This window comes from Zootoca vivipara, chromosome 5 (assembly GCF_965207765.1).
Source record: "Zootoca vivipara chromosome 5, rZooViv2.hap1.1, whole genome shotgun sequence".
In the NCBI taxonomy this organism is placed as follows: domain Eukaryota; kingdom Metazoa; phylum Chordata; class Lepidosauria; order Squamata; family Lacertidae; genus Zootoca; species Zootoca vivipara.
The window spans coordinates 25,414,972-25,433,870 of NC_142588.1; the positions used below are offsets into that span (position 1 = coordinate 25,414,972).

Here is an 18,899-nt window from a genome sequence, read left to right on the forward strand (position 1 = left end):
AGGTGTGGCCTTAAAGCACAATCCTCTGCATGTCTGCTGAAATGCAAGTCCTGAGATGCAAACTTTATTTGAAATTCACATTTCTCTGAATTTTGCAATGCAATTCTCCAGAAATAATGTGTAAAAAATGCATCTAATGTGGCAATGTGTTCATAAGTATGCATACAACAATGCAGTATTTTATGAAATTGCTTTGCAAAAGTGTTTAATTAGAAGAAATTCCATACAAATGTGTATATTAGGGGAAATTAAGATGCCGATTGGTTTTCAATAGGATTTTAAAAAAATCACAAACTGAGGTGGAAACGTAGAGAACTGAATTTAAGATTGGAAAAATGAAGAATTGAGATAGAGGGACAGATTCACACATCCCTAGTTGTGAGGCCTTTGATGTGTTCACTACTGCAGTGCCTTGGAGAGGGGAAGACCTGTGGCTTTGATCCCACTGTCATGGTCAACAATATTGTCTTAAGGTGTGTAAGAAGGACAGGATTTGCTAGTGACCCCTGTATTTCGCTTGACTGGTCTGTGGAAGAATCTCATTGGTGTTAAAGATTGCAAAATACTGCAACAAACTTCACCTATCCTGAGCAATGAAGGACTGGGGCTGAATTCGGTAATAGAATAATCTAGTGCTGGGCAACCCCCCCCCCCTTTTTATATTCAGTATCCAGTTGGAGACACCAAATTTGGGGTGGAAGCATTTAGGCATTTCTTGCACACACAAAACTTAGAATGTGCATTTTAAAAGCATTATTTTTAGTGCAAGGTGTAATTTCCCTCCCTAGAATGATCTGGAGTAACATATTATAACATTCTGGGGAAAGAATATGACTGCCAGTAGATGCCAAGAAGAACTCTACACTAACCTGTGAAATTCACACACACACACACACACACAGAGAGAGAGAGAGAGAGAGAGAGAGAGAGAGAGAGAGAGAGAGAGAGAGAGAGAGTGTCCAATATGTTTGCTGTTTTTTAAGCAAAAGATAACCGACTCTGTTACCCACCATCAATGGTAGATCTTTACCCCCACAAAACTCAAAACAAATTCCTCCCCACCTCAAATTCCTCACCCCAGTTTCAAGGAACAAAATTCATCTCCCCCCCTTTTTATCTGAATATTCTTCCTCAAGAACCTTTGGCTCAGCACTACAAGAATCTAGCTAAAATAAAAGAAAGGCAGTGTGGGTAGAACTGGCCAGAGTCAAACTGTGCATGTGGGAAAGCAATTTTATTTGACATGATTTATTTTAAAATTAAGCCAGTGCCTTTCTAATGAAAATGTCAAAATGGCTTAACAATAAAACGAACGAAAAGTCAATATTAAAATAGCATATGAAGCCTATGTACAGTTTTACATCTAATTTTAATTTGAATGACAATCTGAATCCCAAAAGCTTCCTATAATTGGTGACAGAAGCACAGAGCACCTCTCTGCCAAGGGCGTTCCCACGTAGATGGTGTCACAATGGTCCCATCTCAATCAGCCTAATAAGGCAAACAGATGGACCCTGAAGCAGGCTGCCTCTTGATGATCACTCAACTGCAAATGTGGGTCACATGGGGAAATTTTATTCCTTCAGTTACACAGGGCCTATGCTGTTTAGGATGAGTACCTTTAAAATACTCCATAAAGTAGCATGTATAATAGGAAACCAATTGAAATTCAGAAACACAAAGCTTTTCTCCAACACAGCATAAATGGAGCAGCTTTTAAAAAGCTAGCATCTCCCCAGTCAGTTCTCTGATGGGAAAGCTGGGTAAGGGGACTGAATCTAGCCCTCTACTCTTTCAGACAGTTGAATGACAGAATCTCATCTTTTAAAGAAAGAGAAATGCATGTGCACACATGTTGAAGAAAGAAGAAGAAGAAAACTGAATGCAGGCCCTTTGTATGTATGCAGTTCACACTAAAAGATGGATCAGTGGATGAGCTGCCAGTACCTTCCAGAGGTGTGGTATGGCTGAAACAATAAATGAGAGACCAAGCATTTAGGCCTCTGCCTCAGATGGTGGTCAGTCACTCCACTTTGACGCTACCCTCTCCTGCCCACCACCACTGAAAGTGTGGCAGCATCTTTGCAACTCCTTGCTTCTTGCCCAACCAGACTAGTTAGCATCATTATCCTGTGTCACCATATAACTCAGAGGTTATGGCCAAAGATAATAAACAAAAATCCAGTAGTAGGCACATCACACTCTTTCAGGAATAAGTCTCCTTCAACACTCTCCCTCTGTCTCTCATGGGGGGGGGGCAACAAACCAAACTCTCTCTAACGATCTCGCTTTGGTGTCAACCCATCTGGGGTCATCCCCACTGCTGCTAACCCCACCACCTGCAGCAGAGCCTGTTTATATAGCAAGGCAGGCACTGGACCACATCCACCCCACTTATTTCTGGTTATATAAATGTTAGTAATACACAATTACTGCATCATCCTTCTGCTTTCTTGCCTTTTTCCTTGAAGTATATTACGGGATATAATTGGAGACACATTCCAATTATGGAGTAGGTTAACCAGCAGAATCTTGTATCACACTAGCACAGGGTTGTTTTGTTATTCTCAGGGTGAGCTTGGAGACACAATTCACTTTCAGAGATGCTTATTTTCTCAATAAGATCCCATAGCACTGGGCAGTCCTTTTTTCTTGACAGCCATGTTAGTGTTGTCTCCTTGGACCTTCCCTTCTCCTTTGTACCCCGTTACCTCGTTCCTTCACATTTTCTAATATTACCCAATATTGCCCAGAAACTATAATAAACTGAAACAATAATAGAAAAAAACCCAGGAGTGAATTACTTCTGTGTGTGCCAAACAATATTTATTTCACCTTGATTAGTAATGTAAGTCGCACCATGACTCATCAACATCAAAGTAAGCTGAAAAAAGCCATGACTCCAAGAAGTGAAAGACTTTAAACAAAATATCTGCAACCTGAGCCTTGTGGAATTTGAGTTTCTGAGGGAGCAACTCTGATGTCCACAACCATGTCATATTGTGGTGCCAGTTGTGAGAACTTTGATTCCAGCTAGAATGTGCAATTTGCTGCAATTGATAGGATTACTGCATCCCTGATTTGCACAAATCACATCAGTCATCTGCCCATGAAGGTGCTGGTATGACTGATACTGCCATATCATCTCAGCCAGGCCTGGCATTGGCACATGGCATCCTCAGATGGTGGCTGCAGGTCCCACCACTGGTTTCTGTCCAGAGAAGGGGGGAAATTCTATTATGCGAGCATAAATCCTTGCACTGGTAGATTGAGTTGCTTAGCACTACTTTGGATACAACCCACTGTTCTTCACCTTAGTACCTACAAAATAAGTAGTAGTAGTAGTAGAGTGAAGAAAGCAGATTTAGTATCCTTTCATGTCAACCCTACTTATACTCACTAACTAATCACAAAAAGCATTGCAGGCCAACATTTCTAATACATTTTACAGGAAACTGTTAACAGTTTCCTAGCAACCACTGTAACAGATGTGAAGCTTTGTTGCTGCTGAGTTTTAAGAACAACCCCCCCCTCCAGTTTGTTATCCACTAGAAGTGGAGGAAGCAACTATTATATTATACTCCATGTTATACAGCATAAGGAGGAATCTGCTATTTTATGCCCCATGAAGACCCAACATGAGAGCATCCAGCACTCAGAAAAAGGCCTTGTGGGGCATTTTTGCTTGCATATAAAACATGTGCACAGGTACACAAGAGGTGCTAAGTTGCACCTGCATAATTTGGGTTCTAAAACGTTCAGGAAACTTCCACGAGTAGGGCCATTCCGTGAAAAATGAGCCTGATTAGAAAAAAATTATTTTTAAAATATACTTATTTTACTTATAGTTTCATTAACTAAACATATTAAAGTTCAATATTCCAAAGGAAAAACGAATTTGAAATTATTTTTTTCATGAGAAATCTGAGCTTGAAGTTTCAGTATCATTTTTCTGATTGTGTAGCTTAATTTTGTTCATTTAGGTTGGCATTATTTTTTAAAGATAAACAAAAATTGTGGTTGTCATTGTTGGTATATTATTAAAGTGAAGAACTTTGTCTACACATTGGACTTGAAAATTTTTAAATAGGTAAGTTATTTCTATTTTATTTTTATTATTGAATGGGATGCTGTTTCAGTGTCCCACCCGTGACAGCAAAAGGTACAAAAGTTTATTTTGTGATAAAACTAATTTATAGGTTATGTTTGTTTTATTGTGGGAGTATGTATTAGAGTATAACACACCTATCAATAATAAAAATGCAGTTAATTAATGTAAACACCATGAAATTTTAATAATTCTTTTTCTGTCCCACCCGTGACAGTTTTCAACTTGTTTTACTGTTGTAGCTTGAGTTAGTGATTTCAGCAAGTGATTTCAGCTCTCTGCAGACAGGAGACAGATTCCTCATGTAACAATTCTTTATTCTGGCAAACAAGATTGAGGGACTGAGGAGAGGGGAACTAGCTAGAAAGGGATACATTTTGGAGGGAACAATCTCAAGCAATCACAAAGCTGCCTTTTGGTGGAAACCAATAAGACTAAGGAGCCAAATGCAGCTGCTTGAATGAATCAATAGTAGCTGTTCCTTCTGGAACATAAAGGCAGTTACCGTTACTTTACCCTAGTACGAATACATACAGTAATACAGATAATATAACCTTTGAATCAATACACAAAATGGGAAAGACTACATCTGCAGAACGTATGAGAAAGCTGCGTGAAAAACTAAAACAAGATAAAAACAAATGTGAAAGCTTCAAAGAAAAGGAGAGGGTCAGAGATAAGAAGAGGCGAGAAAAGTTGGTAAAGAATTTGTCTGCAAAATCACTTATGGAATACAGACGGAAAGAAACTGAGTGCAAAAGAAAGTACAGACAAAAGATAAAAGAAAAAAATCTAGGCCAATTGGCGACACTACTATTCCAGAGATTGGGTCATTTAAATGCCCACAATCTCTTGGAAAGGCTGTTACCAAAGTTAAAAGAGTGTTGCCATTAAGTCCACAGAAAAGAATAAAGAATAGCCATGTTACGAAAGCTTGTGTATGAGAGTTCACCTCAAGCGCCAAAACCACTACAGTGGTACCTCGGGTTACGAACGCGATCCGTTCCGGGTCGCAGTTCGTAACCCGAAAAGTTCGTAACCCGAAAAGGGCCCAAACCGCCTTTTGCGCATGCGCGCGCGGCAAAATACTTCCCGGTTTGCGAAGTTCACAACCCGAGGTACGACTGTATATGATAAAAGCCCTAAACAGAACACCAAAAGTTCTATTATTTCACAAGATAATATCTCAAAGGTCCATGAGTTTTATAATTCAGATGATATTAGCAGGCAGGCACCAGGATTTAAGGATGTCAAATCTATTAAAGATCCGACAAGTGGAAAAAGAATCAAAATCCAAAAGCGGCATATGAATATGACAGTCCAAGAGGCCTATGCCTTATTTAAGATTGCATAGCTGCCAAGTTATCCCTTTTTTTAAGGGATTTTCCCTTATGCTGAATAGGCTTCCTCGCGAGAAAAGGGAAAACTTGGCAGCTATGAGATTGATAATCCAACAGTTTAAATCAGCAAATCAAAATCAAGAAAATATTTTTTTAATAGATTTTAATTTTAGTACAGTGGAACCTCGGTTTACGAACACAATTGGTTCCAGAAGTCTGTTCGTAAACCGAAGTGAACTTTCCCATTGAAAGTAATGGGAAGTTGATTAATCCGTTCTAGACGAGGAAAAACACCCCCTAGAACGGATTAACCGCTTTGCTCCGATGCCTTCGCGGAGGCCGGGGAGCGTCTCCGCGACTGGGCTGCAGCCGCGAAAGCGGTCCCGGCCTCCGCAAAGGCATCGGAGCAAAGCCCCAGCCTCCGGAAGGCATCGGAGCCGGGACTTCGCTCTGATGCCTTTGCGGAGGCCGGGGACCGCTTTCGCGGCTCCCCGGCCTCCGCAAAGGCATCGGAGCGAAGTCCCGGCTCCGGTGCTTTCCGGAGGCCGGGGAGCGTTTCCGCGACTGGGCTGTGCAGCCGCGAAAGCAGTCCCCGGAACACTCCCCGGCCTCCGGAAGGCATCGGAGCAGGGACAACGATGCCTTTGCGGAGGCCGGGGAGCCGCGAAAGCGGTCCCCGGCCTCCGCAAAGGCATCAGAGCGAAGTCCCGGCTCCGATGCCTTTGCGGAGGCCGGGGAGCACTTTCGTGACTGCAGCCCAGTCACGGAAACGCTCCCCGGCCTCCGCAAACGCATCGGAGCGAAGCCCAGCCTCCCCGAAGGTATCCGACGCTCCGATGCCTTTGGGGAGGTTTGGCCTTTGCTCCGATGTCTTCGGGGAGGCCGGGCCTTCGCTGCGGGCCTCCAGGAGGCATCGGAGCGAAGGCCCGGCCTCCCCGAAGGCATCGGACGCTCAGTAGACCTCCGGCACCTCGGTTTACTAACTTCCGGGTTAGGATAGTTCGTAAACCGAAAGTTCGTAAACCGAGGTACCACTGTAAATACAACATTATACTTTGTAGGCTATGGTAGATAGTAAGTATAGTAATAGCAAAAGGTTTTTTGTAATTATTCCATTTTTAACAACCTTAATTGTATGTTAAATCAAGTGTATGCCAGACGCGTCCCACCCGTGACATTTCATTGTCCCACCCGTGACAGCATTTTTTCCTTAATTTTGTATCATTAAATTTCTTAACCTGAATTTCTGATTGCATAGTTGTAACCAATAAACATTGATTTAAACAAATATGCTGAGTTTATAATTGATTCACCTCCCAACTCACAGAGTTTTTCCATAAATCAAACTTATCTCAAGCCCCATGTCCTTTTTTTGTCCCACCCGTGACAATACTTTAACATTTAATAAAATTGTCAAAAATATCCATAAAAATAATAAAAAATTAGTAAAATGTTCAGTATCTTATTAAGAACATAGTTCAAATTTTGGTTGTTAATTTTTATGTATATTTACATTCTTACACATGTGTGAATACCAAAAAACATGGTCCAAGTGTCCCACCCGTGACAATGGAATGGCCCAGTAGAAGAAGCTCCTCACTTTATGCCTTCACCCTCCATGACTTGGAAGGGTCATTGGGGGGGAGCTTAGTGTACATGTCCCCATTCTCTTAGCTTGCATGTAGTTTTACGTGTAAGCCAGGGGTGTGGAAGCTCCAGTCTGCAGGCATTTTTAGGCCTAGCAAGGTCCCCAGTTGGGCCTGTGAGGCTGTTTCCCCATAATTATGCCCACCTGCCTCACACCTGATGTCGTATGTGATATCAAGTGTGGCATGATGTCAGGTGTGGGGCAGGTAGAATCATGTGTGCAGGAGTTGAAGCCACCTCCTTCAGGTTCGCTGGAATGGCTGCACTATTGAGTTCCCCATGAGGAACACAGCTGAAACTTGCAGAAGGTAGGGCTTGAGGTCACTGATACCAACTTGATATAAGTGATGTCAGTCCTACTGGACTGGCCCTGCCCACCTCTCAAAGTGGCCTGCCATCAATACGGGAGCCCAGAATATGCTCCACTGACCAGAGCCAGTTCCCCATATCTGATGTAAGCAGGGTATAACTAGGGCACCTCCTGCTTAAATCTCTAGGTCATTGATAGATTATGGGTGCTGGTATGGAAAGGGAGCTAGTTTCAGGCTTGTCAGTGAGAGACAATACATTCAGGTAGATCGTTGGTGCAAGTAAGCATGGCATTTGGTTATGTTAGACACCACTTTCTTATTCAGGAAGGAGAGGTGTAGGCACATAAGCACAGGACAGGGTCCCACTCTCCTTTCATGTTGTGTTCAGAAAAGTAACATCTGACCATGTCCTGAGATACAGATGGTAGCAGAGATGGTGGAATGAAGGAAGTTCACAGTGATATAGTCAACAAAATATAGGGATATATATGTTCAAAACATCTAATAATCAAGGATTTCAAAAGCCCTTTCATCTTTGGTGTATACTTTGAAAAACATTAAATGTAATAATCCACAAAGCTATATCTGTTTCTGAATTGTCACATTTTGGGAACTGGGACACCACAGGAAAAGACGTTTATATACTGTGCCGTCTCCTTACATTGCATTTCAATTTGTCATAGTGTCACAAATAAAGGTGATTTTTGGGTCATTTACAAAAATGGTTTGCTGCTCTATCATATCAAGGCCTCCCCCCCCCCCCCCGATGAGAGCTACTGGAGTTAAATGGATCTTATGAAAGGTGCAATTATCCCAGTTTTCATATAAATTATACAGAAATTTATATAATCATTTTCATTTTTGATGATGTTGAAACAAATGGTGGCTTTCTCTTTGACAATGATTATTTCAATCCTTTAGGGATTTAGTATGTTGGCCTCAGGGAGACTAAAATACTTTTGGTTCCCTAACTATATATTGTACAACTATATGACAGCATCAACCAAATGGAATATGCATTTGATCATTGAAGTCATTGTGCCAGCTGGTAGAGTTCTGTCAAAAATCACCTGGGAAAAACGGGGGGGAAAGCAGGAGAGAAAACATTTCACAAACTCTATACAATATGTTTTACATTTTTTAAATTTCCCCTCCTATGAGATATTAAACTTCATCACTCTGCAAGATACCTTAGTTGTTCATTATTAGGTGGTTAAAACTTCAATTTTCTTCAGGTTTATATATTTTTCATTGTTAAGCAGGACTAGTGGGTTTTAAGGAAGGAAGGTAAAACAGTAAAGTGTTGGATGAATCAGCAAGCCTCCTCCAAAAAACAGAGAGCTATGAAAGAAGCAGGAGAAGTACAAGGTTTTCTTTCTGCTCCTGAAGTCCAACACACCCTGCAGCTGTGTCAGTTTCCCTCACTTGAACAGCTGGTCCAATTATACATTATCCTTGTAGTGCTGATTATTTTAAGATTTTCTGAAGGCCACCCATTGACTTTAATTAAGCCAGTATTTCATAACATGAGGAAAAATCTAGTCTTATTAACTATCCCACTAGAAATAATGTGAGAGTTGCTGCACTGCAGTTCTTAAGAGTGTGAACAGTAACATCCCATAATCAAGTCCACAACCACAAATAAGGATGTTCTAAGAATTCATTCTTTGCAATATGAATTTTTCTGCATCATGGAGTGAAAATAGACTGATCCGTTCCTCCTTAACCATGAAGTCCCTAGGTGACATTATTAGACAACCTCTTTTCAAGCTGCCTCAGCCCCTTTCTGAAACCTGGGGGACAACAAAGGTTGTTTTTAATGTATAATGTGTGTGAAGTGCTGTGAACATTGCAAAGCTTTGAACAAATATTAATTTATTTATTTTGTATTAAACATGACACATTGTGATACTATTTTGTTTTCCTAATATTGTGTTCAAAATAGTGAGATTCCAGATAAAATATATTAAATAATGGGTGAGTGATCAAAATTAAAGCACGCTTAAAAACAGAAGAAATTGTGTTAAAAGATATGATGGCAATGACTGAAAAGTGGGTTTAAAAAGTCATAGGCTGCTTTATCGTGTACAAATGAATATAACATAATGTAATGTAATGTAAAATGAGAACATCAACTATTACTTTACTTGTAGGATTAGAGAAGTGAAAAAATAACTACACAGAACAAGCAGCCTCTTGGTGTAGGAAACTTGTGCAGTGAACGGAATAATAATTTCAGTTTATTTCTCTTCCTCTAAATTCACTCATGATTTGAACGGGATGGATTTTCTTCTTAGCCGACCCTTTCCTGACAGCTGCATAGATTTCCTCTGGCTTCTCTTTCTTAATCAAAGGCTTCTTTTCCGGAGCCTTCATCCGCCACATCACCACAGGGTGTCGTGGGCCAGCAGGACTTTGAATTCTGATAATCTTCGTAGAGGCGATATAGGACATCTTCACTGTCTGCACGACGGCATTCATCAAGTTCTTGGCAGCCTGAATTAGTGAAGTCACGCTGTCCAACTGTAATCAGAAACACAACTGTTACAGCCTCGGAAATCAAGCTAGCTGTAATCAAAAACAAACATTTAAAATGAAGGTGATCTTTGCTTCCATTTGTGCATTCCATGTAAGGAATAACCAACATGAATGCAGAAGGGTCAAAAGTTATTTGCAATGTTGGATAAATAGAAGCTTGAGGTGAGGACAGAGTTACTTTAACCATGGGCATTTTTTTGCATTTGTAAAGCATTACATCTGGTCTTTTCTTACTGGAAACCTAGAGACAGCACAATTTAAAAAACCAACCCAAGAACAATACAGTAGAGTCACTAAATCACAGTCTTAAATATATTTTTGGCTATAATGTGGCTTAGAAATGATGTTACACATCTTTTAATCCCCTCATCTTTTGTGATTTCAGAGGTCTGCAAATTTGATTAAGAAGGTTTATATTGAAAAAATATTAACTGCTTGATCAAAATGTTCTCAAAGCGATGCATACATAATAGAAATAGATAGATGATAGATAGATAGATAGATAGATAGATAGATAGATAGATAGATAGATAGATAGATAGAAAGAAAGAAAGAACTTGGCTGAAATCAAATATATCTATAAAACCATCAGAATTAAAAGCAAATATTAAAATCAACCAAACCTTTAAGACATATGTAGGTAATGGAACTATGTGTCTGGATTATTATGTCATTCTAATGAGGAGTAGGACAACTGTGCCATGTCTCCAAAGCATGGAGAAAAAGAAACCAATGGATAAAAAAGTTTTTAGAAACAACTTGAAAGTACACATTATATTTTAATATTCATATGAATGGTGTATGTACACATATTGCTTTCGTTCTCTGTGGAGGAAACACAGTTATCCAGAACATTCAGGAAAACTGATGCCAGTTTCTAAATAAAATCTTCTTACATCCCAAGTTTTTTCTCTAACATTTTCTCACTCCTAATTCTGCTTTGGGACTTTGAAGCAGGCTTCTAACTCTGTCTCTGCAGCTGGGTTGGAATTATGCAACATATTGGTCCCATCCTCATACAACAGCTATGTTGGGACACATGCAGCCCTATCAGATAGTTTGGTACTACCCCCAGCCATCTGTCCTGGGGGGCGGTATCTGCAATACTTGCTGTTTATTGGACTGAGCTATGCATATGCAGTCCTGCTCAATATGTACACACAAATTGAATTACAGCCTCAGACTTGGCCAAATCTATCTTAAAGATAGGTGGTCATTCCAATATTTACAGTAAACAAGTTTTATTTATTTCTGCAAATAGGCCACTTGGCATTGTTTCCTGTGGGCTTTCCAGAGGCATCTGTTGGGACACTGGGTGGAACAGGATGCTGCCCTAAGATTTGGCCGGATCCTGCAGGCATCTTCTTCATTCTTCCTCATACTAGTACTTTCCCTGTTTCTTTTTCCACAGTAAACTTTTTAAAGTCAGTGTTGATGTAGCAAATAAGATTTAACAACAAAGGAGTTCAACTTTGCTGCTTTGTAATAGAAAGCAACAAGCTCTAATTGCTCAACACTGCAATGAGTCTTGCCTTTCTAGTTTTGCTGCTAGTTTTGTATTATTTATTTATAACATTATTTATAGCCTGCCTTTGGGAGCATAGCCCATTCAAGACAACTCACTATGTCATAAAAGCATAATACATAACACAAGCTTTTAAAAAAATGAATAAAGGAGCAGTATAGTATTAACAAAAACATATGCCAGTTAAACAACAGAACATGCCAGTTAAACAACAGAAAATTCCTGTAGATGTATTGTGCCACTGTTTAAATACACCTAAGTTGGGGGAGGAATTCTGGAACTCTAGAAGAGCAAAAGATTTTTAGGCAGATGATTTCCAACATGGACAGCATAGCATTTGAACTGTGTCGTATTTCATTTTTGTGTATGAGCCTCTTGGTGAATGTTAAAATTCTTCAGCATTTCTTTCCATGTGCTGTGAATTCCACTTCCAGCTTAAGCTGCCTTTGCTGTTGTCATTTTGTACTGGAAAATTGGCAAGGGATAAATTTACTGTAATTCATATCAATAACCTGAATGAATAACTTTTAAGCTTCGAAGAGTCACTGTGCTCATATTTAATTATAAGGTTGACAATTTCAATTTAGAAATGCAGCTCCTTTCTGAATAATTTTAAAGAATACTGTGTTCTGGGGTTTCTGCCCACCTCTTGAAGAGCCATCTGATTATTCTGAACAGGTTTTGAAGTTTGGCTTTTATAACTTCCAAACAGAATTTGTTTCAAAAACTACTGCGGAATTAAGTGATAAGAATTTGTACTGCATCATGAGAATGTGATCAGAATGAATTTTGTAGTGCTCAGGAAGCTGCATTTGGGTTTTTTTCTTGTGATATGCACAACAGCAGTGACCAATCATTTTTATGCCTCTCACTGAGTCAAAAGAATAAGAGAGGTCCGCTATAATGCTTGCTCTATCTAGTACATATGGCACCGTACAGGCCCTGGCACCACTGGAGAGGCTAGGGGAGTGTGGACTCATTTGTTCTTTGCCATTGCCAACCCTATTTCTTCCACCCACGCATAACCCAAACTCCAGTTGCCCATGCCATTTCTGCCACAGGATGACTGCCTGTATGTCAGTATGTATCGGTGTTAGAGGGCATGTGTTTGTCTTGTGTGGAGTGAGAAAAATAAATAAAATTTGGACAATTGAGAGCTAAACACATGACTTCCCCCAAAGAAGGGAATTGTGTTAAGGGTTCTGGGATTTGTAGCTTTGTGAGGGGTAAACTGCAGTTCCCATGTTTCTTTGGAGGAAGCCACTTTAAATGTATGGTGCATACGCAGCTCTAGTGTGTGTAATGGCTGGTGTGTAGGGAAGGCTAGGACTGGGAAGGCTCAGGTTTTAAACCCCCATTGGACATGACCTTATAATAGCTATCACCTTTCAGTTTAACCTACTCAGACCGCATGAAGTACTTATTGGTGGACACCAACCCCTTGGTTTCACGCGATGTGGCCATCTACATTTTACAGGCCCTGAAACTCAGGGCCACCTTTTTGGCTGACTTGCCCAGCCCTAGTCCTATGTAAATTCCTGTTATACTCACAGTTGACACGCCTTGCTTTGCCTTTTACCTTACCAGTCGCACTCAGCTGGTTTTTACATTTAATGTTATAATTGTATTTGTTGTATTCTATGTTGTTGTGCGACAGTTGCCTGTTCGATCTTTTACATGTGCTATGGCTATATGGGTAATGCAATAAACTTTGGATTGATTGAACCTACTCAGAGAGTAATGGAAAGGAGAAAACCATGCAAGCTAATTCCAAAGATGAAGACAATTTACTCCAGTGAGCATTCTTTTAACTTGGCATTATTGGCAGCGTTGTAATGATTGCCTTTTACTATTCTGTTTTGTTGTTGTTTTGTATATTTATGACTTTGCATTTTATTATTTTGGGTTGTTGCGTAAGGAGCCACCTTGACTACACTTTGGGGTAGAAAGAGGATTCCAAACAAACAATACTTCACTAATTTCCAGTACTAAAATTCTACGTCGACTGGTATCTGCATTCTTCACCTTCAAAAAGCACTATTTTTAAAACAAATCACATAATCACACCCACCCCCAGGTCAGGCTGCAGAGGGAAATGAACATGAATTGTAGTAGATTTGTGGTTCAGTCACAGTCCTTTAGTCCTTGCACATTACAGCAAGCATAGTTTATAGTTTTACCCACAGCCTGTTCCATACATATCTGAGTAACGTTCTGCAGGGAATCTAATATCACTGGGATACCTTTTGTCTTTCTCTACTATTCTCTACAGCCTCTTCAAGGCCTCATGACATCATAACCAGAGAAAACTGATGAAATGAGAATCCACATAAACACAAAATAGACAAATATTTCTTTACAGCACCCTGAAGTTCATCTTTCAAGGATGCTTCTTAGATGACATTTTGCCATCAGCATCCTCTTCCTGAGAAAAAAATGTATGTACCTTGTATCAGGCATACTCTCATATAAATCACCGCTTTCCCCCTTCCAAATATACACAGTCAGGAAATTATCAAGCCCCCTTTCATATGCAAAATAAATTTGAGAGTGGGGCAGAGATGCTATCATGGGTGTAGCCAAGGAGGCACAGGGGGGCAGCTGCCCCTCTGATCAATTAAGACAATATAAATACTTAACTAACAGACTAAACACATCACTTCTGGGGCCCCCACAAAAGTCCTGCCCCCCCACAACCTGGCTCGCTCATGGATGCTATGCTAGTTTCCTGGCAGATGTGTTGCTGTTGCTTACTGGGAGAGAGGTGGGGAAGAGGTAGGGCTATTGGGTATTTTGGCATGTTGTTGGAGTACCAGATTGGCCTGTGTGTTTCCACCGAGTCAAGCTCCCTGACATTTCCCATTAAGTAACAGCGGCCCACCTGCCAGGAAGCAAACATAGGGGTTATCCCCCACCTAGTGAACTGTTTCTGCCAATCCATGTGCATGCTGGCTCTTATGAAGGCAAATCCCTGCCCTCAGGTGAAATGCCATAGGGTTTTGATCCAGACCAGATTTTGCTGCAAACTCCCTAGCCCCTGCCACTGTTATCCCTCCCCTCCCCTGCCCTTCCCCAGCTCCATGCAAATTTGAAGCATTGTGACAGTGTAGGAAGGGGAATAGGTAGAGGGGTGTGACTGGTGAGCATTGTGAGCGAAGGAAGAGTTGGAGCAGAGGTTGACCTTGACCTGTCATTGCAGGGGCATCTCCAAATGGAGAGATTCCTGCCCTCCCCACTCCTTTCCAAGATGCGTTTGCATCCCTGCTTTAGACCAATTTTCTTTTCTGTGCTTAATGTGAGAATTGTTTTGCTGCCAAGGGCTGCACTTTATATCAATATATCTTCTCCAAGCTGCCATCCTAGAGGAAAAAGCAGAGTGTAAGAAAATAGGGGGAAATGCAGGTTAAACTGCAATCATTTCTTCTTTGATCCTTAGACTGACAGGAAGAGCTTGATATGTCATTCCTATGCCCCCCTCCAACTGAAATCCAGTCACCTCTGAAGTATTTCAATATTTACAGCCAAATAATTTAAACCATAGTCTGGTCATGGAAATCAGAATCAGATTCAAAGTGTACAAACAAGAAGACTAATGAATGTTCTTCAATTCCATCTACATTTTGCCTTCCATGCCATTACTGCAGCTGCTGAATATCTGTAGCAGATTCTGGCAGAGAAGGGAAACTGGAAGAGAAAAGGGCAGGCCATAAGGAATACAATTTAAGCAGAAGGTCAACACGTAACTGAGTTTGGCAAAAGCTATACATAGTTAGAATTGGCCAGAAATCAAGTATCTGTACATCAAAAGCAGCAGTGAAAAAGGAACAGTGGGTAGTTTCTCCCGAACCATCCAAAATCTGTTTCAGGCAAGCCAAACAATTAAAGCTTCTGAGGAACAAAGACAATGGAATGTGTAGCTTTCTAAGGCAGTGCCTGCCCATCACCACCTCTGCCCACTACTCATGCCATATAGCCTTATGTTGGACCAGCAGCTCCGTGCATCCTGAATAAAGTGGGGCTGGGGGTGGGCAGAGATGAGAAAAAGATAAGTTGGGGAGTGTGGGGAGGAAGGTCTCCCTCCTCTGAGAGAAAAAGGACTGAGAAAGTTTTATGGAAATGACAAAGTCAGATAAAATGTTATTGTTGTCTACATAAACTGTGAAAAGAAATGAAAGGGATAAGAGAGGAAAGCTGTTTTAAGAGGAAGAAGTGAATGCAAAAGGACCAGGGGGAAAGGGATGAAAATAAATGGCATGGGGTGGGATAAGGTTCAGCTGAGGAATGGCCCCAACTGGTGTACCAGCCAAAGCTGGTTGAAGGCATTGCTGGCCACTATTAACAAAGATGAACCCAGGAGCGAGCAGCCCCAGGTTTCAGATAATGGTCCCAGGGGACATAATTCTTATGCCTATGTAGATACTATGCATTAGCTTGGTGTGAAAAAAAGATGTCAGTCTAAGAGCATACATAGTTAGAGAGCAGATTGCAGGGGAGAACTCTTGGGATATGTGTGTGTATGGTTGTGTACTGTAGAAGGTCAGGAGGAGAAGGTGGAAAATTCACAATCAAGGGCGTACCCACCACGGGGCAAGTTAGGGCAGCTGCCCTACTCTAGAAGCAGGGCTGGTGGGCAGAGGCGGAGCACAGCCCGGCGGAGCGCGAGTTCGCCATTCCCGCCGCACCGCACCCTCCCTCCAGCTCCCCGGCGCGCCCTCAGGCAAGGCCAAGCACGGCGGGGAACCAGGGAGCGCGGCGCGGTGGGCGGGAACGCCGAACTCACGCTCCGCTGGGCTGGGCTCCGCCTCCGCCCACCAGCCCTGCTTCTAGGGAGGGGCACAGCCCGGCGGAGCGCGAGTTCGCCGTTCCCGCCCACTTTGTGGCCCCTCCCCTTCCGTGCCTTGGCCCCTCCCCTTGCCCCCCCTAGTTTTGATCCTGGGTACGCCCATGTTCACAATATAAAAAAGGACTTGCCTAAAGTGAAATAGTTTTCTTTCTTCTTGCCTGCTGCATTGATTTTCTGTCAGATGCTCTCTTCTATTTAGCAGTTCATTTGTCATTATGCCAGTAGGTGGTATTTAGGATGATTATGAAAAGCAGGATGTGTTATCAGTTTTCTGTTTACTTTACAGCATTATAAGAACTTTATTAGAAGAACCTGTAGGGTTGTTTGGTTGTGACTGATGTCTTATTCTCAACTTATCCTTGCCAGGGCTTCTTCCACCTTCCTGTGGCTGACCCCAAACAGCTCTTGCCCATGTTGGCAATCTATGGTCGAGGATCCAGATATGAGCTGTTTGTCAGAGGTACAGACTCTCATGAGAGGTGGTGGACTCTCCATGCTTGGAGATTTTGAAGCAGAGGTTGGATGGCCATCTGTCATGTATGATCTAGTTGAGATCCCTACATTGCAGAAGGTTAGCTAAGATGACCCTAGATTTCTATTACTCCGCATGTATGGATCACCAGCAAGGACTTTTCCTCTGCAATCACAAGAAAGTGAGCACATTTGATTGCACACTTTAGTAAACCATTTTTTTACCCATGCAAAAGCTTGGAGAGCAGTGAGTAAGCAGAAAGCATTGCAGTTGTTTTTATGAAGGCTGTTTCTATTTACAGCTTTAATAAGTCATACTGCATGAGAAGCAATATCCCACATCCCCCCAAAAATCCCACCATATTGTTTTGCAAAAATCTGAATTACTGCTACTGCATTCCTATTGCAGTTCAAGTCTCTTTGCTATGTTTGTTAAAGCTATTTGCATATTGCCATGGAACATACCTAAATGACAAGCTCTCAAACTTTATAACATAAAGGTAAAGGACTCCTGGACGGTTAAGTCCAGCCAAACAGGCCGAGGGAGTCAGCGTTCGTCCACAGCTTTCTGGTTTATGTGGCCAATATGACCAAACGCTTCTGGCGCAACAGGACACCGTGATGCTTCCATTTACTTTCCTGTCACAGTGGTACCTATTTATCTACTTGCACTAGTATGTTTTCGAATTGCTAGGTTGGCAGAAGCTGGGATAGAGCAATGGGAGCTCACCCCGTCACACAGATTCAAAGCACTGACCTTCCAGCTGGCAAGCCCAAGAGGCCCAGTGGTTTAGACCACAGCACCACCCGTGCTTCCTAATTTTATACTTCATCTTGTGTAGCGCAACTCAAACTATTAACAGTGGCAGGAGAAGAGTGGTCAGTCTTTCACTATGGTAGCTCAGCAATTGGTTCTATGAATGTTGATTCTGCCACTTTACCAACAGGTTTGTTTTCTCCTATGCATTTCCCATGAAACATATTCACAGTGTTTATTGTTATAAGAATGAAGGGAACCCCTGGAGGAAAGTCTCATTTTTGTATTCTCAGTCACTGGGACAATTCATCTTTCTCACATATTTCCTGGAGTGCATTGATATTCCTCGTAATGAAAAAGATGCTTATTTAAGAGTAGGTGTGATTGCAAGAAAGGAGTAAAGAATTATATAATAATGCCACATTTAAATAAATAGAATTGGATCGTGTACATAAGGAATATTTAACTAAAATTGAATCTAAACATGCTGGTTTTTTTAATACCAATCCTACACTTTTGCAGTAGCATGTTTGCCCATAACTCTGGCATAGCAACCATATAGTACCAGCATTGTTCTTGATTTTGCTCTAGTACAGCAACATATGCATCCCACTTTCCCCCATTATGTTTCCTATGTGAGTAATCCCAAGTCTACCTGCTATTTTAAGTAATTATTTGGTAATGCTGCATGTCTTGAAATTGGTGCACTACACTAATAATGCTGCTCATTTTGAGGGGGAGTGGGGGAATAGTAAACATCAAATGTATTCTTCCCCCCTCCCCCAGATATAGCATGAAAGATCTTTATGCTGATGCAACAAATACAATGTATATTAGAATATTCACGTGTATGTATGTATTCCTTCTAAATGAGGGCTAAACTGCCACACCCACAAGAGACTAAAATATTTTTCTCATGGATCTGACATTTTGTCTGATTATAGTGCAGGTTGTACCAGAAGATAATGGTATAATGAAACGACCTCAGGACAATTTGCACTTACTGCTGACATGATGAGTTCTCCACCTAAATTCTGAATTTCAGCTTTAACTTGACTGCAGATTTTGAGCTGGTGGGAATACAGTTTGATCTGTTCTAGATAAGCCAGTAAGTCCTGCTTACATGATGGGTCTTGACACTAAAAAGAAAGGGGGAAAAAATTTCATTTTGCTAACATTTTTTTTTTTTTTTGGAATACAGGTGAATCCAAATACGTATTCTGCGTGAGCCCAGGAGACCGCATACATATAGTAGTATTTTTTAATATAAAAAAAGGTTTTACTTGAAAAGCAGACATTCATGCTACAAACTCCCAACATTTTAAACAATGGTTCTCTAAATATCTCACTTCTCCAGCA

General features: G+C 41.2%; 1 protein-coding gene and 1 long non-coding RNA gene across 2 annotated transcripts in view; one reads left to right on the forward strand and one right to left on the reverse strand.

Moving 5' to 3' along the window:
* The window catches only part of LOC148685611 (uncharacterized), a 170,900-nt gene that overhangs the window by 119,131 nt on the left and 32,870 nt on the right, over nt 1-18,899 (forward strand). The gene's annotated exons all lie outside the window — the stretch shown is intronic.
* Nucleotides 9,629-18,899, reverse strand: part of CTNNA3 (catenin alpha 3) — a 544,761-nt gene continuing 535,490 nt past the window's right edge. Inside the window, exons 17-18 of the mRNA XM_035137674.3 lie at nt 18,545-18,679; nt 9,629-9,929 (exon numbers count right to left, since the gene is read on the reverse strand). Of these exons, the coding sequence (XP_034993565.3) occupies nt 9,642-9,929; nt 18,545-18,679 (423 nt within the window). The 3' untranslated portion in view covers nt 9,629-9,641. The remainder of the gene's footprint in view (nt 9,930-18,544; nt 18,680-18,899) is intronic.